The 22049-nt window shown below is 34.9% G+C and overlaps 1 protein-coding gene across 2 annotated transcripts in view; it reads right to left on the bottom strand.

The window, feature by feature from the left end:
* The window catches only part of FAF1 (Fas associated factor 1), a 429817-nt gene that overhangs the window by 224502 nt on the left and 183266 nt on the right, over positions 1 to 22049 (bottom strand). For both annotated transcript variants that reach the window (XM_021097816.1, XM_021097817.1), the window contains exon 7: positions 14153 to 14258. In XM_021097816.1, the coding sequence (XP_020953475.1) occupies positions 14153 to 14258 (106 nt within the window). The remainder of the gene's footprint in view (positions 1 to 14152; positions 14259 to 22049) is intronic.

Below are 22049 nucleotides of genomic sequence, written 5' to 3'. Positions count from 1 at the left end.
ACATTGAGGTCTTTGATTTAATTGAGTCAATTTTTATATATGATGTGAAGGAATACTCGAATTTCACATTTTGCATACAGATATCCAGTTGTTCCAGCACCATATGTTGAAGACTATTCTGGAGTTCCTACTGTGGCACAACTATTGGCAGCATCTCTGGAATGCTGGGATGCAGGTTCTATCCCCTACCTGGCACAGCGGGTTAAGGATCTGGCATTGCTGCAGCCACGGTATAAATCACAACGGTGGCTCAGATCTGATCTCTGGCCTGGGAGTTCCATATGCCACAGGGTGGGCAAGGAAGAAAAAAAAGAAAAGACTGTTTTTCTATGTTGTCTTGGCAACTATGCTGAAAATCAACTGACCTTGAGTATAAGGAGTTTATTTCTGGACTTCCAATACTATTCCACTGATCTATATGTTTAACCTTATGACAGCACCATAGCCTTGATATTCACACAGAATTTTAATTCACTTACCCAGAAGTGAAGCTAATGACATCAAATTGACACCATTTACTTTTATGCCATCTCAGTATTCTTAAAAATATTATATATTAGAAAGACTTTTTTATGTTTGTGTGATTCACTTTTAAAGTTCTATTATATCATATGTATTTAAGGTAAAAGTCTACCTTAAGGTAAAAATAAAACTATTCAGAAAAAAATCTCAATTACAGAACGTTAAGCAGCATGGCAATAGAGGCCTCTATTTCAACCTTGAATATCTTAAAAAACACCTTAATGATTAAAGGGATATTTACATTCCACAGTGGCAAATATATATATATTTACATTCCATTTTCTCTGCCCCTCAACTTCCCTCTCCCACACACAAAGTTCACATGAAGCACATAGGAAATTTTTAAATTCACATGTAATCACCAAATTTGAGAACCAGAAAAATTCTTGGAAATCATTTATTTTTTAGAGATGACCCAGACCCAGAGTAGTTAAATAAATTGCCCAAATTAATGTAAGTAGAAAGCAAATGATCAGATATTATAATCCAGGTTTCCAAATTTCTTTTCAACCACTAGATGTTGACTCATGTAAATATTTGCTTGTTCAATAATCATTTTAAAGGTGCAGGGCACTAGGCTTAGTGCTGTAAATATGAAGATTAAATGACTGAAATCCTGCCCTCAAGGAGCCTACCATAAAAAAGAAAATGAACACGAAACAAATAAAAGGACAGAAGCGCTTCAACAGAAGTGCCTAACAGTTATGGTTACCAAAGAGGACAGGTGGGGGATGGAAGGGATGGACGGGGGGGGGGGGGGGGGGGTTGGGACTGGCATATGCACACTGTGGTATACGGAATGATTGGCCAGTGGGGACCTACTGTATAGCAGAGAACTCTACCCAATATTCCAAGATAATCTAATGTGGGAAAAGAATCTGAAATGTGTGTACATGTATAACTGAATCACTTTGTTGTACAGCAGAAATTATCACAACATTGTAAATCAACTATACTTCAATAAAACTTTTTTTAAAAAAAGTAAGGAGTTCCCTTCATGGCTAGGCGGAAACTAATCTGACTAGCCATCCATGAGGACGCATGTTTGATCCCTAGCCTTGCTCAGTGGGTTAAGAATCTGGCTTTGCTGTGAGCTATGGTGTGGGTTGCAAACATGGCTTGGATTCCTCGTTGCTGTGGCAGAGGCTGGCAGCTATAGCTCTGATTGGACCCCTAGCCTGAGAACCTCCAAATGCCACGTGTGTGGCCCTAAAAAGACAGACAAAAAAAAAAAAAAAAAAAAAAAAAGTAGAAGAAAAAGAAGTGCCTAACAGGTTCAGTGGGACACAGGGACTTCATGCATATTTTAAGGATCTAAGATATTTTATATTTTCACTAGCAAAAACTGAGCCTCTGCAGTTCTACACTATGAAAAAGTCAAACAAATGAAAAAGAACTATCAGAACATTCAGGGCTAGATGATTATGTAACTTGTTAGGGGCAGGGAGATTAGAACTCTGATTCCCTATACTATACTGCAATCATCTTTCCACTATCACAAACTAACTGCCAGTTGAGAAGTAAGGTTAGTTTGATAAAAATATGTAACAACACATCCCAGATTCAGAAAACATTTTTAAAAATCAGCTACAATCTCACCTAGAAGGAAAACTACTAAGAAATTATCTGGCAGATACTACCAATTAAGGATGACAAAAATCTGTTAAAGTAGGAGTTTGATTCTGTACTTTTGTGCAAACTACCTACTCTCAGCCTCATTTTTAACAAATAAATAAGAATTTATAGAGCCAAATCAGAGAGATATTAATACTTGGATTACTTGAAATACTTAGACATACTTGGATAACTTCACTTTTACAAATACCTTTAGCTACAAATAATCTCATTGATTTATTAGATTCCTCTTTTTTAATTCAGTCATTCATTAAGCACACCTACTCTGTGACAAATTCAGTATAAGTCCTAGAAATAAAGAGAAGAATTTTATTACTTTTCCTGTTCTTAAGGTGCTTAGTCTAACGGGGAAATAAATAAGTACGCAGATAATTGCAAATCAGTGTGGTAAATGCTGTGACACATGACAAGAGACACCTAACCTGAATAACCGCAATTTGACCACCCAGATTGAATACCACCTGGCTCACAACATTTGTCTTCAAATTATTTTTGACCATTTCAACAAATCAATTTCCCCTCTTTATAGGACAAAGACAGGCCATAAGTGAGGCCAACCCCCTCCCTCCCAAAAAAGCATCATGGTCTCTATAGCTAGTTCCTGGAAATTTAGAATAACTTTTGAGCAATAGCAGATAGGCATATCAACAACAAAAACGACTAATTTGAAGGAGTCAACATTCATTTAAATTTATGACATGTATGCATATCAATATATCAATCACATTTACTCTAGAGTCATACTTCACACATTGCCGCATTTATTATATACAGAAACTTGAAATGACAATTACCATTGGAGACCAAGAACTCTTAAGACGTTTTACTGTTACTTACTATCACCAACAAAAATTTTTACCTGCAAGAAAATAGCAGCCTTTTAAAACACATTATAATTCTCTTGTTGACAATGTGAAGGATAAGGGAAACATCTCCTTATTAAACAGAAATGAACTGATACTATACCAATATTCTACTATTATTAGATACTACAGATATACCTTTTAGGAGACAATATTTCACAGTTTCCTCAGGCAAAGGCGCAGGTAAAAAGACTAGAAATAAATGACAACCCACATTTTCTTAATCTATTAACATACATAATCTATAACTCTAATATTTGTTTTGGAAATGGAATTTTTATAAAATTATTAACAAGAGAATCAGGACTCTCACTAATCACCTCACAATTGATTTTACTTAAATATAATTTTGATGATTTTTTCCTTCATAATGATTATTAGACCTCTTCTATATTTACTGTAGTAACAATCACAGGGTGATAACAATATAGCTATAAAAAATTATAGACAAGTATTAAATTGATAAGATAGAAAAAAGGCAAGATAGAGGAAAAGAGGCTGAGAAAAGGAGTAAAACAAGATAACAGTTTATCTGAAATAAGCTGTGGCTTGACATAAAGAACTTTGACTTTCCTAAATACTTTAAGAGTTTCCAACAGTGCCATCTTGGATAGATATTCACTGAACTAACATTTATGACAGGCTTATCGCTATCAGAGAACAAAAAGAGAATTATATAAATGGATACAGATTAATGCTCTGGAAACGAGACATATTCAAGAGGTACAGCAGGTATGCAAAAATTCTAGTGCTGTTTAATCTTTAAAATCTACAAAACAGAAGGTTCAGTTTCTTCTATAATACAGTTTTTCTCTCTTCTTTTAGCTACTTGCTTTTTTTTTTAATTCTCTGCTTACAAGGCAAGGAAAAATTTGCCAATATTATTACCATTATTTTGCTTTTTAGGGCTGCATCTACAGCATATGGAAGTTCCCATTCTAGAGGTCAATCAGAGCTGCAGCCACCAGCCTATGCCACAGCTACAGCAACTCGGGATCTGAGTCGCATCTGTGACCTACACCACAGCTCATGGCAACAGTGGATGCTTAACCCAGAGGAAGGCCAAAGATCGAACCAGCATCCTCATGGATACTAGTCAGGTTTGTTACTGCTGAGCCACAAGAGGAACTCCAGCCAGTATTATTAAATATTTTTCTCATGGACAACTTGAAAGAAATTAAGATTATAACAGTCAAATAGGAAGTCATGGTGCCTTGATCTCTAACAATGAAAGAGAAATTACGTGTACAAGATAGAGTCTTATTTGGAGCATTTTCTTGTCCTCTCACTCCACAGTTTAGTCTTAAGATTTCCTGTGGTGTATACATTACACTGCCCTTCCAAAATAAATAAATAAAGTCTGTACTTTCTCAAATGAAGGTTATTTAATCCCAAATATCCCCTAACAAATATCAGCCTCGTTATCCTTTGTTAAGTCTTTGTTTTGGAGAAAGAAAATACTCTCTTAGATGCCAACAGTCACTTCTAGTCATTCCTGGTTAAAAACTTAACTAGGAGGTTCCTCTCTCACTTTCTTCTGAAATTGGTCCAGTCACATTTATTTCTTCACTGTTCTTTTAAAGTCTCTAAATCAATCCCAACAGACATCTGGCTTTTATCCTTATGCCTCAATTACTTCTAATTTGCGTGTATCTGACTTTTCTAGCATAAATTTCTAGCAAATTGTTCTATAATCAATGTGTGAAATATCTGTAGACAAAAAAGTAAAAGGTTCCTTCCTTGCGTTCATTCACATGGATAGCATACCTCTAGATACTGCACACTAGAACTCTGCTGGCATTTTTAAAATTCTATTTTACACTGTATGTGCAGATCTAATTTGTTTTCCACTTTCACTCACAGGACTTTCCCAGCATTACTCCTTTTCCAAAGTACCTTCTTCCCTCTTGTTTCCTTCATCCCTTTCCATCAAGTGACCATGTCCACGTTCAGTATTATTTCTCCCCCTGCTCTCCCTCCACCCCCATGCATTAGCTGTAAAATAGATGTAAAGCTTGGTGTAAGTCCAAAAATTTTATGATCAAAATACATACTTAGCAAATTGTTTGGCTAAATCTTTCATGTATGATGAAAGATTATTACCACAATTCATTAGCAAATTATAGACTTTGAAATGTAGGCAGACAAATATTTGGCCCTGTATCAATCAATTTGGACCAGCTGGGTAGAAATTCACACAATCCCAGGAAACCCGGGAAGTGAGGTGCTCTTTCATTTTTCATTCACTTGAAACATTAAAGAAAAATTATCATTCTATAAAAATGTCCACTTTTCAAGATTTTAGGTTGGGTTTTATTTTCAGCCAATTACTACTTTAGTGACCAATAAACTGATCATTTTTCCTGCAATTGATTGCAGAAGAATAGTGCCTAATGCACACATAAGCACCTTCATATTTGACCATTATATTCCAGTTTAAAAGCTAAATATTTAAAAATTATTCTATTGCCCTAAAAAAGCACGGGTGTGTGTGTGTTACTTTTATATATAGTAAGTCAGCCTGGAAACTAATTTTGCAGTTATTCATGATAAGTAATACCATTAACATTCTTCCTCTGAGCCTCTCTAGCCTACTGAGGTGACCCTGTACAAAGATTCTGATTGATCCTATGTCTGTCTGTTTTGGTTAAGCTATATGGGGACAGCTGCACTTTGGAAGCAACTTAAAACAAATTTCATCTTAGTGGCATCTAATCCAGTCCTTGGTACAAGACACATGGAAAAGTCAGTGTCAAAATTAAACAATGCCGGCTTAGCAATGAGCAGATGCTTTTGCCTTGCAGCTGTAAAAACCTTAAAACAATCCAGTACTCTACTGTCTGGTCACGCAATGACCACAAAGCAAGGCATACATTTTGTTATTTATACAAAATGTTTGCTATGAGCTTTTAAAGTCTTTCTCTTTTTAAAAAAATGTTTAATAAAATAATAATAGGAATATATTAAGGGTAATAATAAAGCAATACAGCTCTAAATTGAGCAATAACATTTTTAAGTATATTTGCCAAAATAAATATGTTTGAAAAAGAATAACTCCTTGACTAAATAATTAGGCTATACAAAAAACACATTAGACAAAAGAAAAATTACATATACAGATGGTTTAAGAGGTTATAGACAAATAATCCTTGGTATATAAAGATAAACATGTAAATAATTTCCTATATACAGGCCTTATCTTAATATATACTTAGTCTGGCTTATGTTTATGAGCACTTTATATTCGTTTACCCATCCTTCAATTTACTTCCTTGTTTGTTTTTGTTTGTTTTTGGTGAGGGATGGTGGGAGGGGAGAAAATAGGAAGGTTAGAATTCTTATTTTACGGCTAGAGGATAGTTAAATGTTAAAAACATTTTTCAGCTTAAGTAATGTGGTACTTACCAAGGTCTATAAAGGAAGTGCCCTCTTTTCCAAACTTTACCCTATAGAAAAGAACCATGTTTCTGACACTCAGGAGTCTAGGGGGTTAATACTTTAATACTGAAATAAACTCTTCTTCAGGAGGAGAAATGCTCCAACTTCTGTGTGGGTGAAACCAAAGAATCAGCCCCACCTAAATAAATGACTGCATGGTCATGATCAATCCACTTCTGCTAATTGAGGTTCTGGCTTTAAGGACAGCTTTTTATGGTACCTACTAGAAAGAGAATCTAATAGTCTTACTTTTATTTTAAAGAGTCTACTGCAAAAAATGTTCTTCAGTAAGTTTTTCCTAATCATTCAGATTTTTTCTTGAAATCTTTTTCTCCCCAAGGATATCAATTCATTAACACCTCACTGCTTATAAATTTCATTGGATATTTTGTTAGTTGAAGGGCTGGGCATTCCTGTTATATTCCTCCCCATCCCACAACTTATATTTCAATGAAACAAGTCCCAAAGTAATGACCACATTAAGAGGAAATTAATTAAATTAAATTTAAATATCAAAGAAGGCATGTTACCTGCTTCATTAAAAGTCTTTGAGAAAATTTTAAATATTTTTGTGGTTCTTTTTGTATTTCTATATTTTATTTTCTAAGAACATAACTGAAACATATTGACATATAAAGCATATTGGTACATTATGCCAAAAATACAAATTCTAGACATTCATTTAAAGAGATGGCTAAACTTAGAAATTACCTTTTTTGTAAAATGTTCACAATTATCATTATGTAATATATTATTGTTATAATTTTGTTGTATTTCCTAATGGCTATAATTAAAATAAACTTAAATTACAGTGTCAGTAATACGTGCCATCAAACAAGAGTAAACCACGGAACAAAAACATATCATAAGAGAATTAAATTTGCAAATACAAAAACATACAAAATTACTGACATGTATTCTTAGATGTGATCCCTTGTTTTTTAACCCACGTAGCTTAGAATAACAATCATTTTATAGAGTCAGTATTCCCACCGCAAGTGTACACAAATAGCTTTAAGAATACAGAATACCTATAAATTTGCACAAACTGGGTTTGCATGTATTTCGTTATTTTATAATACCTTTGATTAATATTCAGAATTATGCTAGCAAGAACTGTGCAAAAACATGTTTGGAAGTGCATGTAAACTTAAGGTTATTAATTATAAAATTCAAATTCACATTTAATGAACTTTAATACATTACATATTTTTATGGGACCATGTGGAGATTTGGAAAAATGGGTAGCTCAAATAAGTGGTTCTCTTTTAAGTGCATTTTATCTCTTTGGGTTCACTCTATAACAGCAATATATTTTTAAAGTATATATTTTACTCAAAAAATACATAAGTAAGTCACAAACCAAAAGCTAACAGATGTGTGACTTCTAATTAGTTATAATAATCTCTGCTTCAATGCCATTAGAATGAGCCTTTCTTTTCTTTTGAAAACTAAAAAAGCTTTCCTTTGAATTTTAAACTGTCAGGGTGCTTCAAAGTCAATGTACAAAATCTGCTTTGATTAAAATTTTAGACATCTACAGTGATAACTTTATGAAAGGAAAATATTAAATTATAATTATCCTAAACAGACACAGTCTTGTGAAACTAACCCTACATTCATGTTAAAACACAAAGAGTTGAATATAATGAATTTGATTCATCCTGGAACACAAAGCTTCACCACAGTAAACTCAGTCAACTGTTGCTCTTGCGCCTATATTCAGGGTGCTTAAATAGCGCACTTTAAAACAAAAAAAACTCCAATTGGCTTTTCATATATCCACCCTCCCCAAAAATAACGCACTTGAAAAACTCAAATGATATGAAAGGCTTCAAGGCCTCTTTTCTCCCTTTCATACCCCCTTTTTTTTATTTCTGTTTGCAGTAATCTGCCTTTCTCTTTCTCTTTCTCATTGCTACAGAGCAAGCGAGGAGGCTCAGAGCTTTGAAAAGGGGGCTCAGTGTGTAATGGGTCCACTAGAATTAATTTACTTGCACCAAATCCATTGAGCACAGAGGGGTTTTTTTTCTCCTCTCTCTCTCTCTCTCTCTCTCTCCTTCTCCCTCTCTCTCTCTTCTCAAATCATTTGGAGTCGAACGCAGCCCCCAGCCTTTGTAATTCTAGTAAAGCACTTAAAGTGCACAGTAGGTGTTCATGAGGACCATCTGGTCAAAAGCAAAACAAGCTGCTGATTTTGCCTTTGAATAGAATGAAGCAAGTGTGAATTAGTCTCTTCAATTAGCACTATTACAACCTGTCAAGTGCATATTGTAAAACAGGATTATTACAGTATTGGTCACCAGTGCAATTATTTACTCTCTGCCTTTTCTTGCATATAAAAATGTCTTATGTTTATTAGTTTCTGATAACTGAACATAATATCTCTTAACCCAGGCATTTTAAAACTACCAACACACAAATCACAGATTACAAAATATGGTCTGCCAAGAAGTTGTTAGGATACACATATCTTAAGTAACAAAAATCTAAAGCACTGTCCCTTGACTCTCAACAAAATTTCACTGTTTCTACCTTCTTGAAATGTAGCTGAAAAAATACTTACTTGGGCTAAAAAAATTTTCTAATTGAGATTATTCTAAAATACTTTTAGAGGGACAGAAACGTGTCAGTTTCAAACAGCTGCATTGTAAATATTACTTAAATTCATTTCCTAAGGGGATAATTTATTAAGCATCACAGAAACACCAATACTTATAAAAGAATCATCCCTAGTTTGTTCATTTGAAGTGGTATAACTTTTACAGAGTTCAGTTATAAAATGCAACTTGAAACTGATAATATACATGTATATTTAAAAGAGACTCATAATCACCTTTTCTGAAAACTAAATAAGTGCTTGAATTCACTGCCCAGTTGCTTAAGAAATTATCTTTCATTCTTGCTAAAATGTCACTTGTGACTTTAAAAAATCGAAGTATGATACACATTAATTAAAATGGGTTCATTCTAATTGAGCTTATATATGCCATTTATCTTGCAGTAAAAATAAACCACTTAAACTTTTAATTAAATAAGCACACAATTTAATTTATCTTATTCCATTTGCACATCCTCAACTCCCTACTCTTCACAGTTCTGTGCCAGCAGCCCCCACCCGCTCCATACTAGAAAACCAACCAACCAACCAACCAACCAACTATACTTAAAACATATGCAGAAAAGACATGTTAGCTAAGAAGTTATAATCAACCTACTACTAGAAAATTGCTCATTAGTATAATCTGTAAAAGATTACGTATTTAATTACTGCTAATGACCTCTAGCCTTAAAGGAGAGTAGTTTGAAATATACATTAGTCAAGGAAGTTGAGAAAGTAGCAAGAGAAAAATAGACACAAAAAACCCGACAGGAGTTTCAAATTTGCAAAATCAGTATTGGCCTCATGACTTCACAATTACTTAGCCAACATTATTTTTAAGGACCTATTTGATTTATTTAGTTCACCTCTTGTTACTAATTCAAACTATTGACTTCCCACTCAACAATCGCTAGTATTTGTAGTGAAGTGTTTTACTATTCCATGCAAGATATATCTTTATAGGTTGTCAGTTTTTCCCTTTAATTCCCACTAAGAACTAAATCAACATTAATAAGAACACTGAGAATTCTATGGTAAAGTGAAACTCAGAAAAGGATTCAAATAATTCCAACAGCTATTCATCCTGCTTTTTGCTATAATAGATAAGTAATGCTCTCTGATTCGGTATTAAAAATACTTCAGTTTCTTATCACTGTTACTCTAGGTCATTTGCGTATTCCTTAAGTTTTTTGTATGACATCTACAAAGAAAAGTGGATATTTTGTCTAATAGGAACTTTTGCAATAGTAAGACGGACAACAAAATATTAGTTTCCAAGAAAAGTTGGCTTGATTTCAGGGACTTTATATCCTTTTCCACACCTGAGTTTAGGATTTGCAATAAGCAAATCAATCTTTTTTCCCCCTTAATTTAACCAATCCCAAGGGCATTTGTAACCACAGATCTTCAATATTATTAGACAGAATTGCTAAAATCTGTACAATTAACTGTTTAAAAATCTAAATTCTCAAGGTAGAAAATCCATTAACATAAGGCAAGCTTGTTTAAATTTTCAAGGAAATTCACTATTTTAAAGGTGCCAACTAGCTGACTTAGGACTCAAAAATGTGGAAAGAAAGATTGTTACAATGTTATTATTATTTGATAATTTTTATAAATTATTTTCCCATAATGTTAAAAGGTAAAGGATTTTTATTCTTATGGCTACTTGAAACTCTTCATTCTGACCTTTTTAAACTACCATTGCCTTGTCCTCAAGTAGGAGGATAATGTAAGTGGAAGGATTTGTAAAGAGCTTAAAAAAAATAACCTCAATATCTAACTAGCTTAAATTAAAATCTAGAGCACCCAAAGGACCTAAGCCATGCATGAGGCAAGAGACCACAGAGCCAGAATGAACAAACACTTGTACAACTATCAGTTTATTACCACTAACTTGCATGAACATATGGTCACCGAGGAGTTATTTAAAATTCAAACTGCATCTAATTCTATTTTTCTTAGTCAGTATTTTTTAAAATGTATTTTGTTTAATTAAAAGTTGAAATTTTAGTGCCTTTTTCAATCCTATTTCACTTCATAGACCTTTCACTCTGGGGGAGAAATACTACACAGGCTTTTTTTTTTTTAAAGTGCAAGCCTTTCAAAAATTAAAAATGCCAAAAAGTAGTGCTTTTTTCTATCTACAACAAAAGTAATCTACTAATTGGAAAAAAAAAATCAGTTTTTAAAATTTTTTTCCTTTCCCTCATATATTGGTTGGAATTCATTCCTGGACCTATTAAACACTGCAAAGAAATTTCTGAAACTGGTGACAAAAATTAATTTATAAGGTAGGTTATATGCGCATCCTTAAGCTTCCACATTAATAGCAAAAATGCTAGCATTTATGAAATAACACTGCAAAATCATTTCAAGATTTTACTTTTTGTGTGTTGCAACCTGGCTTTTAATCATGCAGCAAGAACAACAAAAAAATGCACATACTTAAGAGTCACTAGGGGTTGCATCTTGTTCTCTTGAATCCCTTTCTAGGTATTCCACAAATTGAAGGAGAAAAGTCTTAGGCTTAGGCCTAAGGAGTGTGACTCCAGGCCTAGAGAGTATAAACCACATTCCTTTTCTAAACTGTACAGAATAAAATAACCCATGTGTACCTGTCAGCTCACAGTAAAGCAACAGATATTAGAAAAAACTGCATTAATTTTTTTCCTGGCAACTAGCATTTCAAAATATTATTTTACATTCTTTTTAATATATTATTTTCCATCATGGTTTATCCCAGGAGATTATTTATAGTTCCCTGTGCTATTCAGTAGGACCTTATTGTCTATCCATTCTAAATGTAATAAATAGTTTGTATCTATTAACCCCAAACTCCCAGTCCATCTCACTCCCTCCCCTTGCTCAAAATATTAAGTCAACTTTTAAAAAAGGAAAAAAAGAAAAAAGAAAAAAAGAAGAAACCAAAAACTGCTGTTGAGAAATGCATAAGGATATCTATCTTTGCAAAAATATTTTCAGGATATTTTTCACTTAGAAAATGGCATAAAAAAGATTTACTGTTTTCAAGTCCTTGAAGCTTAGAATATATTTGATAATCTAAATAGTAGGCCACGGAGAACAGTTTCAGCCAACTGTGGCGTACAATGGCACACTTACAGAATTTAAAAAAATTTTTTTAATAATTGATGTAGTCATTTTGAATCATTCTGAATAGGATATCAGGTGTGAGCAGATTGCATTAACGTTGCTTAAACATTTCAACTTGTCAGTATGGCCAACTCGATTTCGGAAATATTTGCAGTATTTTCCCATCGAAACAGTAATAAAGGCAAAATAAATATATGCCACTACTTTATAATCACCGAACATTAATGAATATTTTATGTCTTTTTAAATCTCCCTGTTTAATTTAAAAGGGTGAAATTAAGTCTCCTCCTTGCAATATGCCAATTATCTGTAAATCAAACAATAACTTGGCCATTATGCTCCTTTTTGTTAATATAAGAGAAGCTAATTTGAAAACACTGAATGGCATTTTTAGACTATCAGTTTAATAGTCCTCTCCGCCCTCTTGTGGGAGAAAGTTGAAACACACTCAAACTATAGAAACTGGAAAATGTTAAAACAAAAATCCAAAAAAAAAAAAAAGGTAAAATTTTGGCTTTACATTAGGAAAGAAATTCAAAAATTTCATTCAGAAAGAGAAATATTCTAGGTTTACCTTCATGAATTATACTAGTCTTCAATTAAAAAAATAAATCAACAACAGAATGAAATTTACCTATTATCTTTGCTTTTCTTGATGAAACTGGGGATATTTATTTTGAAAGTAAATTTCTTACTTTTGTTCAATATGTAATTTAAATTCCACAATCATGAGGTTCCTACAATAACTCTGTGATGGGGCCGTTGTTAAACATTATATTTAATGTAAAAAAACAACAATGATTCTTCAAAGAATTAAAATTTTAAATTAAAAATGTAACATCATTATAGGGAAAGGGAAATTAATATATTTAAAATCCTGGAAAAAATCAAATAACTTAAAACCTATGATTCGAATTAGAGGCCAAGAAAAATTTTAAAGATCTTAGTTACTAGTCAACAAACTATTCAAGTGGTAAACAAAGAAAATAAACTTTAAGTAATGAGTTATTTATGCTAAATTCAGAAGCTGAACTTTATTGATAAAACACGAAAAAAGGAAACCACTAACAGTCCAACCATTGCTGAAACAATTCATATACTTCTGAAAAATGATTATGGTAAAAACAACTTGTTCTTTTTAATATGGCATTATAATTAGTTTAAGCAATGCAGTCCAAGAAAAAAAATTATGAAATAATCCAAGATTAAGCATGATTAATTTTCTTTATAAAAAACATGAGTCGACAAGTTGTTGCCTTCCTAACAAGGGGTAATGTGACATAATCATCATTTCACTGTTTCTAGGCACAAGTTTTTATCATAGCCTTACACATTTTTTCCCCTAAGGAGATAATTTAGGTGGGTGGGGTCACTTACAAGATACCTCTTCTCTCTTGGGGAAGGTTCTTTTTTGAAACAGTGGCCCTGGTTGGCCATGATGAAGAAAATATTGATACTATAAATAGATTATTCTCAGACACTGTGATCTAAAATGACTGAGTCTCCCAACAGTATGTCAGGAATACTGCCCAAGGCTGGAATTGAGCTGCTTAAGAAAAGCCTCCTCAAATTCCTTTTGGAAACAGGCAGGATACACATTATAAATAATATATTCAAGAGCAACCTTTCAAATAAAATATAAGCATGCTGGAAAATGCATGCTGTCAATAATTTCTAAATTAATATTCTGAATAATTACTATAAAAATGTGAAATATATAACAATAAGTTTTAAGCAAGGTTTTAAGACTTGACTATTTTAAGAATTATCAAGAGCTTTCATTTACAACATCTATCTTTCTAGGTCAAGTCATTTAATATATCTACAGTAATCATTGATGCTCCAGTTAATTAAAATAAAGAACCCAATAATGAAACATAAATAGAGTTTCCAACCAGAATAGATAAGCCCTCTTTAACAGGGTCAACATTAGCTATAATGAGCTACCTTTATTCCTTAGCTGTGAGACATAACTCACCTCTTGAATGGTACTGCTTCCTGAGAAGTTCAGGTTGTACTCCCGCTGGACTTCTCGGTGGGTGATGATCAGCATGAAGTTTTGATTTAATGACTCCTGCAGGGCACTGAAAGGGTTGAAAGAAAAACAAGGAACTCTGAGATGAACAAGTTCTAGCTTGCTTTACAGTTAGCTGCAAAAACCCCAGGAGTACCATAACCGCCACAAAGGCATGTCCGGGCCCAATGTTATCATCTTTTCAGCTCCTAAAGGCAGGAGAACATGCTGAGAACAACCAAGGGGAGCTAACCTGTTAACTCCTTCTCCACCAAGGTGTTTTTAAATTTCAATTACAAATACTTTGCATACATGAGAATTTCTACAACTCATGTGCTATTAACTGCATGTGTACTTTCTCCAAGAAAACGAAATTTGTCAATTATATTAAATTCCAAATACGCTATTAAAATGTATACTCAAAGACTTGTTCAATTCCAAGTGAAATATCAGTTCTTGAAGAACAGAAATTTGAAACTACTACTACTACTACCACCACCACCACCACAACCACTACTACTACTACTACTATTGTTCTTATTATTTGTCCTTTTAGGGCTGCACCTGCAGCATATGGAAGTTCCCAGGCTAGGGGTGGAATCGGAGCTGCAGCTGCCGGCCTACACCACAGCCACTTCAATGCAGGATCTGAGCTGCGTCTGCAACCTACACCACAGCTCACAGCAATACCAGATCCTTCACCCACTGAGCGAGGCCAGGGATTGAACCCGCATCCTCACCGATACTAGTTGGGTTCGTTACTGCTGAGCCACAAGAGGAACTCCTGAAAATATTACTTATACTCCTAAATATCATATAAGAATAGAAATACGGTTTCAGTAAAAATTCAGAAAATACTGAAATCTACACAACTTTAATTGCCTTACTAAAATTCCTTCAAAATAACTGTGCTTTCATTCAGAGACTCAGAAACACCTGGAATTCAGAAATTTGAGAATTCAGAGCAACATTAAACTGTGCCAAAGTTCTAAAATATTAAAATGTGTCAGAACTACAAAGGATAGGAGTTTCCATCATGGCACAGCAGAAACGAATCCAACTAGGAACCATGAGGTTGCGGGTTCTACCCATGGCCTTGCTCAGTGGTTTAAAGATCTGGCATTGCCATGAGTTGTGGTGTAGGTGGAAGACACGGCTAGGATCTGGCATAGGCTGGCAGCTGTAGCTCCCATTTGACCCCTAGCCTGGGAAAGTCCATATGCTGTGGATGCAGCCTCAAAAAAGCAAAAAAAAAGAAAAAAGAAGAAAGAAAGAGAAAGAGAGAGAAAGAAAAACTATGAAGGATAAATGAATTTAGGCACATAAATTAAAAAAAGGTAAGCCACAGATCTATTTGTTTATGACAGTATTAATCTGTGTACCTAGTGTCTCCCACAGAATTCACAGGTTAATTATAGATTGAAAATACCTAGGAAACACCAGTATTAGCATGAAGTATTACTGATCGAAATCAAAGGAAATGATACCCAACTAAGACAGAGTTTCTTTAAGCAGGTACCTTTGTCTTTGTATCCTTACATTTAAGCATAATGCCTGGCACAATGCAGATAAATATTTATTGACTAATGACTAAATTGTAAATTTTCAGATGGGGCAAGAGTCTTATTCATCTTTGTATTTTACACAACCAAGATGTCTTCCTTAAACTACCATAGGAAATAAGATTTTGATTTTGATTCATTTATATATCAGCATCAACTGAATGCCTTGCCTTATTCCAGATGCTAAGGACACAAACCCAAATAATACACAGTTTCTGTCCACAAAAAGCTTCACAATCTAATAAGGGCAGACATACACAAAACAGACATAGTATAATATAATATACGGTACAACTGAGAAAGTGAAAGAAGTACAATGAAAATTGAGAAGAAAATGCTTAACTTTGCCTCAGTGAGAAGGGGAAAGCTTCAGAGAAGAAATACATAAAATGAAATATAAGGGATACGTGGGATCTTAAAGTTTATTAATCGGAAGGGATGAAATTTTTGCTTGGGAAAGAAGAATGGGTGGGACTTTTTAGATGAGGAAATACTAAGTGGAAGAACACAGCACGTTCACTCAGTTAACACATATTTATTGAGCACTTACCTATATTTATTTATTTATTTTATTTTATTTTTTTGGTCTTTTTTTTGCTATTTCTTGGGTCGCTCCCGCGGCATATAGAGGTTCCCAGGCTAAGGGTTGAATCGGAGCTGCAGCCACTGGTCTACGCCAGAGCCACAGCAATGTGGGATCTGAGCCGCGTCTGCAACCTCCACCACAGCTCACGGCAACGCCGGATCGTTAACCCACTGAGCAAGGGCAAGGACCGAACCCGCAACCTCATGGTTCCTAGTCGGATTCGTCAACCACTGCGCCATAATGGGAACTCCACACTTACCTATATTTATGTCACTATTCTGGTTGCTAGGGATATAGTTATGAACAAGAAAAACATGGTCCCTGCTTTTATGAAACTTATATTTTGTAAAGAAAACTATACTCACGTAAATGAGTAAGTTAACTAGAGAATGCTAAGTGCTATGAAGAAAATAAACAGAATTATAAAAGGTAGCAGAGAAGGCAGGTAAAGGGAATTATTTTCAACATAATTGCTGGGGAAGGCATCTCTGAGGAAGTGACATTTAAGTTGAGGCTGGTATCAAAAAGAGACAGCAGGAGCCTGATCATGTATGTAGGTCTTCGAAGGCCACAATAAAGAACTTAGTATTTATAGTAACTACAAAGGAAACTCATTGGAAAGTTTTACATTGGGAAATGGTTAAGATCTGACTTACATTTAGATCTAGACATTACTGTTGCTCTGGCTATAGTGGAGAAAGAGTCGAAGCAGGGCTAGTCCCAGCAAGAAGTGATGGTAGCTATTCTAACTAAGGTAGTGGTGGCAACGACAGTGAAGGATCAGAATTTAGAGGGAGAGACAGAAAACTTACTGATAGAATGTGAAAAACCAAACAAACCTGCAATCCCAAGGTTGCCTGATCAAATGTAAAAATGGAACTGCATTTAACAAGTTCCTGTTGTGGCGCAGTGAAAACGAATCTGACTAGGAACCATGAGGTTTCGGGTTATATCCCTGGCCTCGCTCAGTGTGTTAAGGATCCGGCGTTGCTGTGAGCTGTGGTGTAGGTCGCAGACGCGGCTCAAATCCTATGTTGCTGTGGCTGTGGTGTAGGCCAGCGGCTATGGCTCCAATTAGACCCCTAGCCTGGGAACCTCCATATGCTGTGGGTGCGGCCCTCAAAAGACAAAAAAAAAAAAAAAAGGAAAACTGGGGCAAGAGCAGGTTGAGTAAAAAAAAAAAAAATCGAGAGTGAAGTTTTGTATATATCAAATTTAAGTTGCCTATTAGACAGCCAAAGAGATATCGTGTACGATTATGTGTAAGAATTGAAGGTCAAGTAAGAGAGCAGACAGCACATACAGCAGTCCCCTGCACAGTTTCCATTTCTGTAATTTCAGTTACCTGCAGTTAACCAAGGTATCAAAATGTATCAAATGTATCAAGGTCCAAAAGTATCAAATGGAAAATTTCAGAAATAAACAATTCATAAGATTTAAATTGCAGGCTGTTCTGAGTAGAGCAATGAATTCTCCCTCCCTCCTGCTCCATCCCACCTGGACCATGAATCATCCCTATGTCCAGAATATCCTGCCCGTTAGCACTCATCTTGGTTATTATTAGATCAATTATCGTGGAACCGCAGTGCTTGTGTTCAAGTAACCCTTATTTTAGTTATTAAAGGTCCCAAAGCAGTGATGCTGGCAATTTGCATACGCCAAAGAAGAACCATAAAGTGCTTCCTCTAAGAGTGGAAAGGTGAGGAGTTCCCGTTGTGGTGCAGCAGAAACAGATCCATCTAGGAACCATGAGCTTGTGGGTTCAATCCCCGACCTTGCTCAGTGGGTTAAGGATCTGGCGTTGCCATGAGCTGTGGTGTAGGTCACAGATGTGGCTTGGATCCTGAGTTGCTGTGGCTGTGGTGTAGGCCGGCAGCTGTAGCTCTGATTAGATCCCTAGCCTGGGAACGTCCATATGCCACAGGAGCGGCTCTTAAAAACAAACAAAGAAAACAACTAAGAGTGAAAAGGTGGAAAGTTAAAAAAAACCTGCATGCTGAAGTTGCTAAGATAAACAGCAAGAATGAATCTTCTATTCACGAAATTGTGAAGAAGGAAAAAGAAATCTATGCTAGTTTTTCTGTCACAAACTCATCTTGCAAAAGTTACAGCCACATTCTAGTTATCAGTACTTAAGACAGAAAAGACATCAAATTTGCTCAATAAGATATTTTGAGAGAAAGACCACATTCACGTAACTTTAACTACAGTACATTATTACAATTTTTCTATTGTTAGTGTTGTTAATCTCTTACTGTATCTAATTTATAAATTAAACTTAGTCACAGGTGCAAGCATACCTCATTATATTGCACTTTGCTTTATTTTGCTTCACAGCTACTATGTTGGGTTTTTTTATGGTTTGTTTGTTTGTTTACAAATGGAAGGTTTATGGCAACCCTGAATTGAGCAAGACTATTGGCTTCATTTTTCCAACAGTATTATTTTCTAATTACGGTATGTACATTTTTTTAAAAAGACATAATGCTATTACACACTTAAAAAGCTATGGAATAGTACACAGATAAGTTTTACACACACCAGGAAACCAAAAAAATTCATGTACTATAGTATTTGCTTTATGGCAGTGGTCTGGAATTGAACACATAATACTTTCAGGGTATGCCTGTATAGGGAAAAACATAGTATATGTAGGGTTTGGTACACTCTGTGGGTTCAGGCATCCACTGGGGATCTTGAGGCATACCTCCATGGATGAGGGTGGACTACTACAGATCCCTCTCCTCCCAAATACTGCACAGCTTTCAGACTACCTCATGACTTATCATCATAATTATTACACACTGCCTCTTCTCTAAATTCCTATATCATATACCATATTTAATACTTAATTATAGTGTATTTTGTATGGTTTGCTTTGTTTCATGAATGAAAGCCCTATATTTAAGACTACAAGCCTTATGAGGCTAAATATCTTATTATTTATCTGTGTTTCCCTTGGCAACCAGCATACTAAAAGGTGACTCAATGCAATCCTATAAACAGTTAAGGAATAGCTCCACAACAATGAGAACTACAGATAAAGAACTACTAATTCTCATTGTGAAGTGCCATTTTATTTGAAAAACTGCAGTTCAGAAAGTCTAAGTAATTTCCAGGGTTATGTTGCTATATAAAATGATGGAACCCAGTTTCTAAACTATATTTGATTCTATGTTCTTTATACATCAGCATTCCATCTCCCAGATACAATAATAAATAAGACTCCTGCCTGCTTGGAGTTCCCAACTCATTTATTCTTTCTATAATTATTTGATTCTTATTTGTAATAACATAGGAATCAAAGACATAATTATTGACCACAAGACAGACTACTTAAGGAGTTAAGACAGACGTGAGGTTTGTGGAAAAGGGAGAGAGCAACCTGAAGTACTATGAAGAAGAATGGATAGTGATTTGACAAGCAGATAATGGAGGATGATCTCGACATGGACTAGTCTCAGTAAAGATGGAGACTGGAGAATAGGGGGAAAAGTGTAGAAAGCAACAAGAAAGAAGTATAAGGCAATGTGAAGAAGGGTTGCTGGGAGAGGAAACTTGAAAAACACTCAAGACTAACATTACGAGGGCTTCAAATGCTAGGCTAATGAGGAGTTCAGAATTCTGGAAGTCTTGATTATTATATAGATCCTTCGTTATCTTTATGTATGAATCTACACATATGTCTAATACCTTTAGTGCTTGCCATTATGCAATTCCTTAGTATGTTTATCTTCACTGGCAGACTCATGCAAACTGAGGTTTGTCAGGACCAGCACTGACTGGAAGACTACATTAGAAGAATACCAATTTAGTCTAGCTCTACAATTTCATAGGAGCTCTGGGGGAGAGTAAATTAGCAAGAAAAAATATTTATGGCTTTAAACTGCTTAGAAGCCAAAGAGCCAGATTTGAATTCCTGTTTCACTACTTGTTACTTGTTTGACCTTTGTCTCCCACCTCCACAATAATATATTTTGTCAATACTATTTGTTGTATGTCTACCAAACACAAGGCTCTTATTTCAGCCACCTAATTAATGTGCAAATTCTCAATTTCTCCTTCAGAAAAAAGGATACTGGAAGTTCCTACATGGCGCAGCAGGTTAAGGATTCAACATTGCCACAGCTGTGACACAGGTCACAACTGTGGCGCAGATTGGATCCCTGCCCCAAGAACTTCCACATGTTTCAAATGTGGCCAAAAAAATAAATCAAAAAATTTTAAACAATTTTAAGAGATGATAATAATCTTTACTTGACCAAAATTACGAATATTAAATTCTTGAAAGCCAAGTGGGAATTTTTATTACATATAAGTTTAAGGTGGCCTATTTTTTAAGAATAGAATACTCTTCCTACAAGAGACCCACCTTAAGGAAAAGGACACATACAAATTTAAAGTGAGGAGATGGAAAAAGATATTTCATGCAAATGGACATGACAAGAAAGCAGGAGTCCCAATCCTCATATCAGACAAAAACAGACTTTAAAAGGCCATAAAGAGAGATAAAGAGGAGTTCCTGTCTTGGTACAGTGGAAAATGATCCAACTAGGAACTATAAGATTGTAGGTTTGATCCCTGGACTCACTCAGTGGGTTAAGGATCAGATGTTGCTGTAAGCTGTGGTGTAAGTCACAGAAGTGGCTCGGATCTGGGGTTGCTGTGGCTATGGTGTAGGCTGCCAGCTGCAGCTCTGATTTGACCCCTAGCCTGGGAACCTCCATATGCCATGAGCAGAGCCCTAAAAAGCAAAAAAAAAAAAAAAAAAAAAAAAAAAGAAAGATAAAGAAGGGCAGTATTTAATGATAAAAGGATCAAATCAAGAAGAGAATATTATACTTGTCAACATACATGCCCCTAATGTAGGAGCACCCAAATACATAAAAACAAATACCAATAGATAAAAAAGGAGAAATTGATGGGAATACATAACAGTAGGAGAATTTACTACCCCACTCACACCAATGGATAGATTTTCTAGCCAGAAAATCAATAAGATAACAGGGATCCTAAATGACACAATAGAAGAGTTAGACTTAATTGGCATTTTAAGAACATTGTATTCCAAAAGCCCAGAATATACATTCTTTTTTTAATATCTATTTATTTATTTATTTTTGGTCTTTTGTCTTTTTAGGGCTGCACCTGTGGCATATGGAGGCTCCCAGGCTAGGGGTCGAATCAGAGCTGCAGCTCCCAGTCTACAACACAGCTACAATAATGTTGGATCTGAGCAACATCTGTGACCTATACCACAGCTCACAGCAACGCCAGATCCTTAACCCACCGAGCAAGGCCAGGGATAGAACCTGCATCCTCATGGATGCTAGTCAGATTTGTTTCTGCTGAGCCATGATGGGAGAACCCCTTATTTATTTTTTTATTTATTTAGTCCAGAATATAATTCTTTTCAAATGCACATGGAACATTTTCTAAGACTGAATGCATACTGGGGCAAAAAACTAACCTCCACAAACTTAACAGTACAGAAATTATTTCAAGCATCTTCTCTGACCACAAAGGCATGATACTAGAAATCAACCACAAGAAAAGAAATGAGAAAAAAACTCAACTACATGGGGACTAAAAAACATGCTACTTAAAAAAAAAAAAAAAAAAAAAAAAAAGGATTGACAAGGAAATTAAAATACCTTGAGACAAATGATAATGAAAACACAACCTATGGGAGGCTGAAAAAGCAGTTCTTTAA

Source organism: Sus scrofa, chromosome 6, assembly GCF_000003025.6.
Source record: "Sus scrofa isolate TJ Tabasco breed Duroc chromosome 6, Sscrofa11.1, whole genome shotgun sequence".
In the NCBI taxonomy this organism is placed as follows: Eukaryota; Metazoa; Chordata; class Mammalia; order Artiodactyla; family Suidae; genus Sus; species Sus scrofa.
The sequence above is the reverse complement of the archived record's forward strand: the minus strand, read 5'-3'. Positions and strand labels throughout refer to the sequence as shown.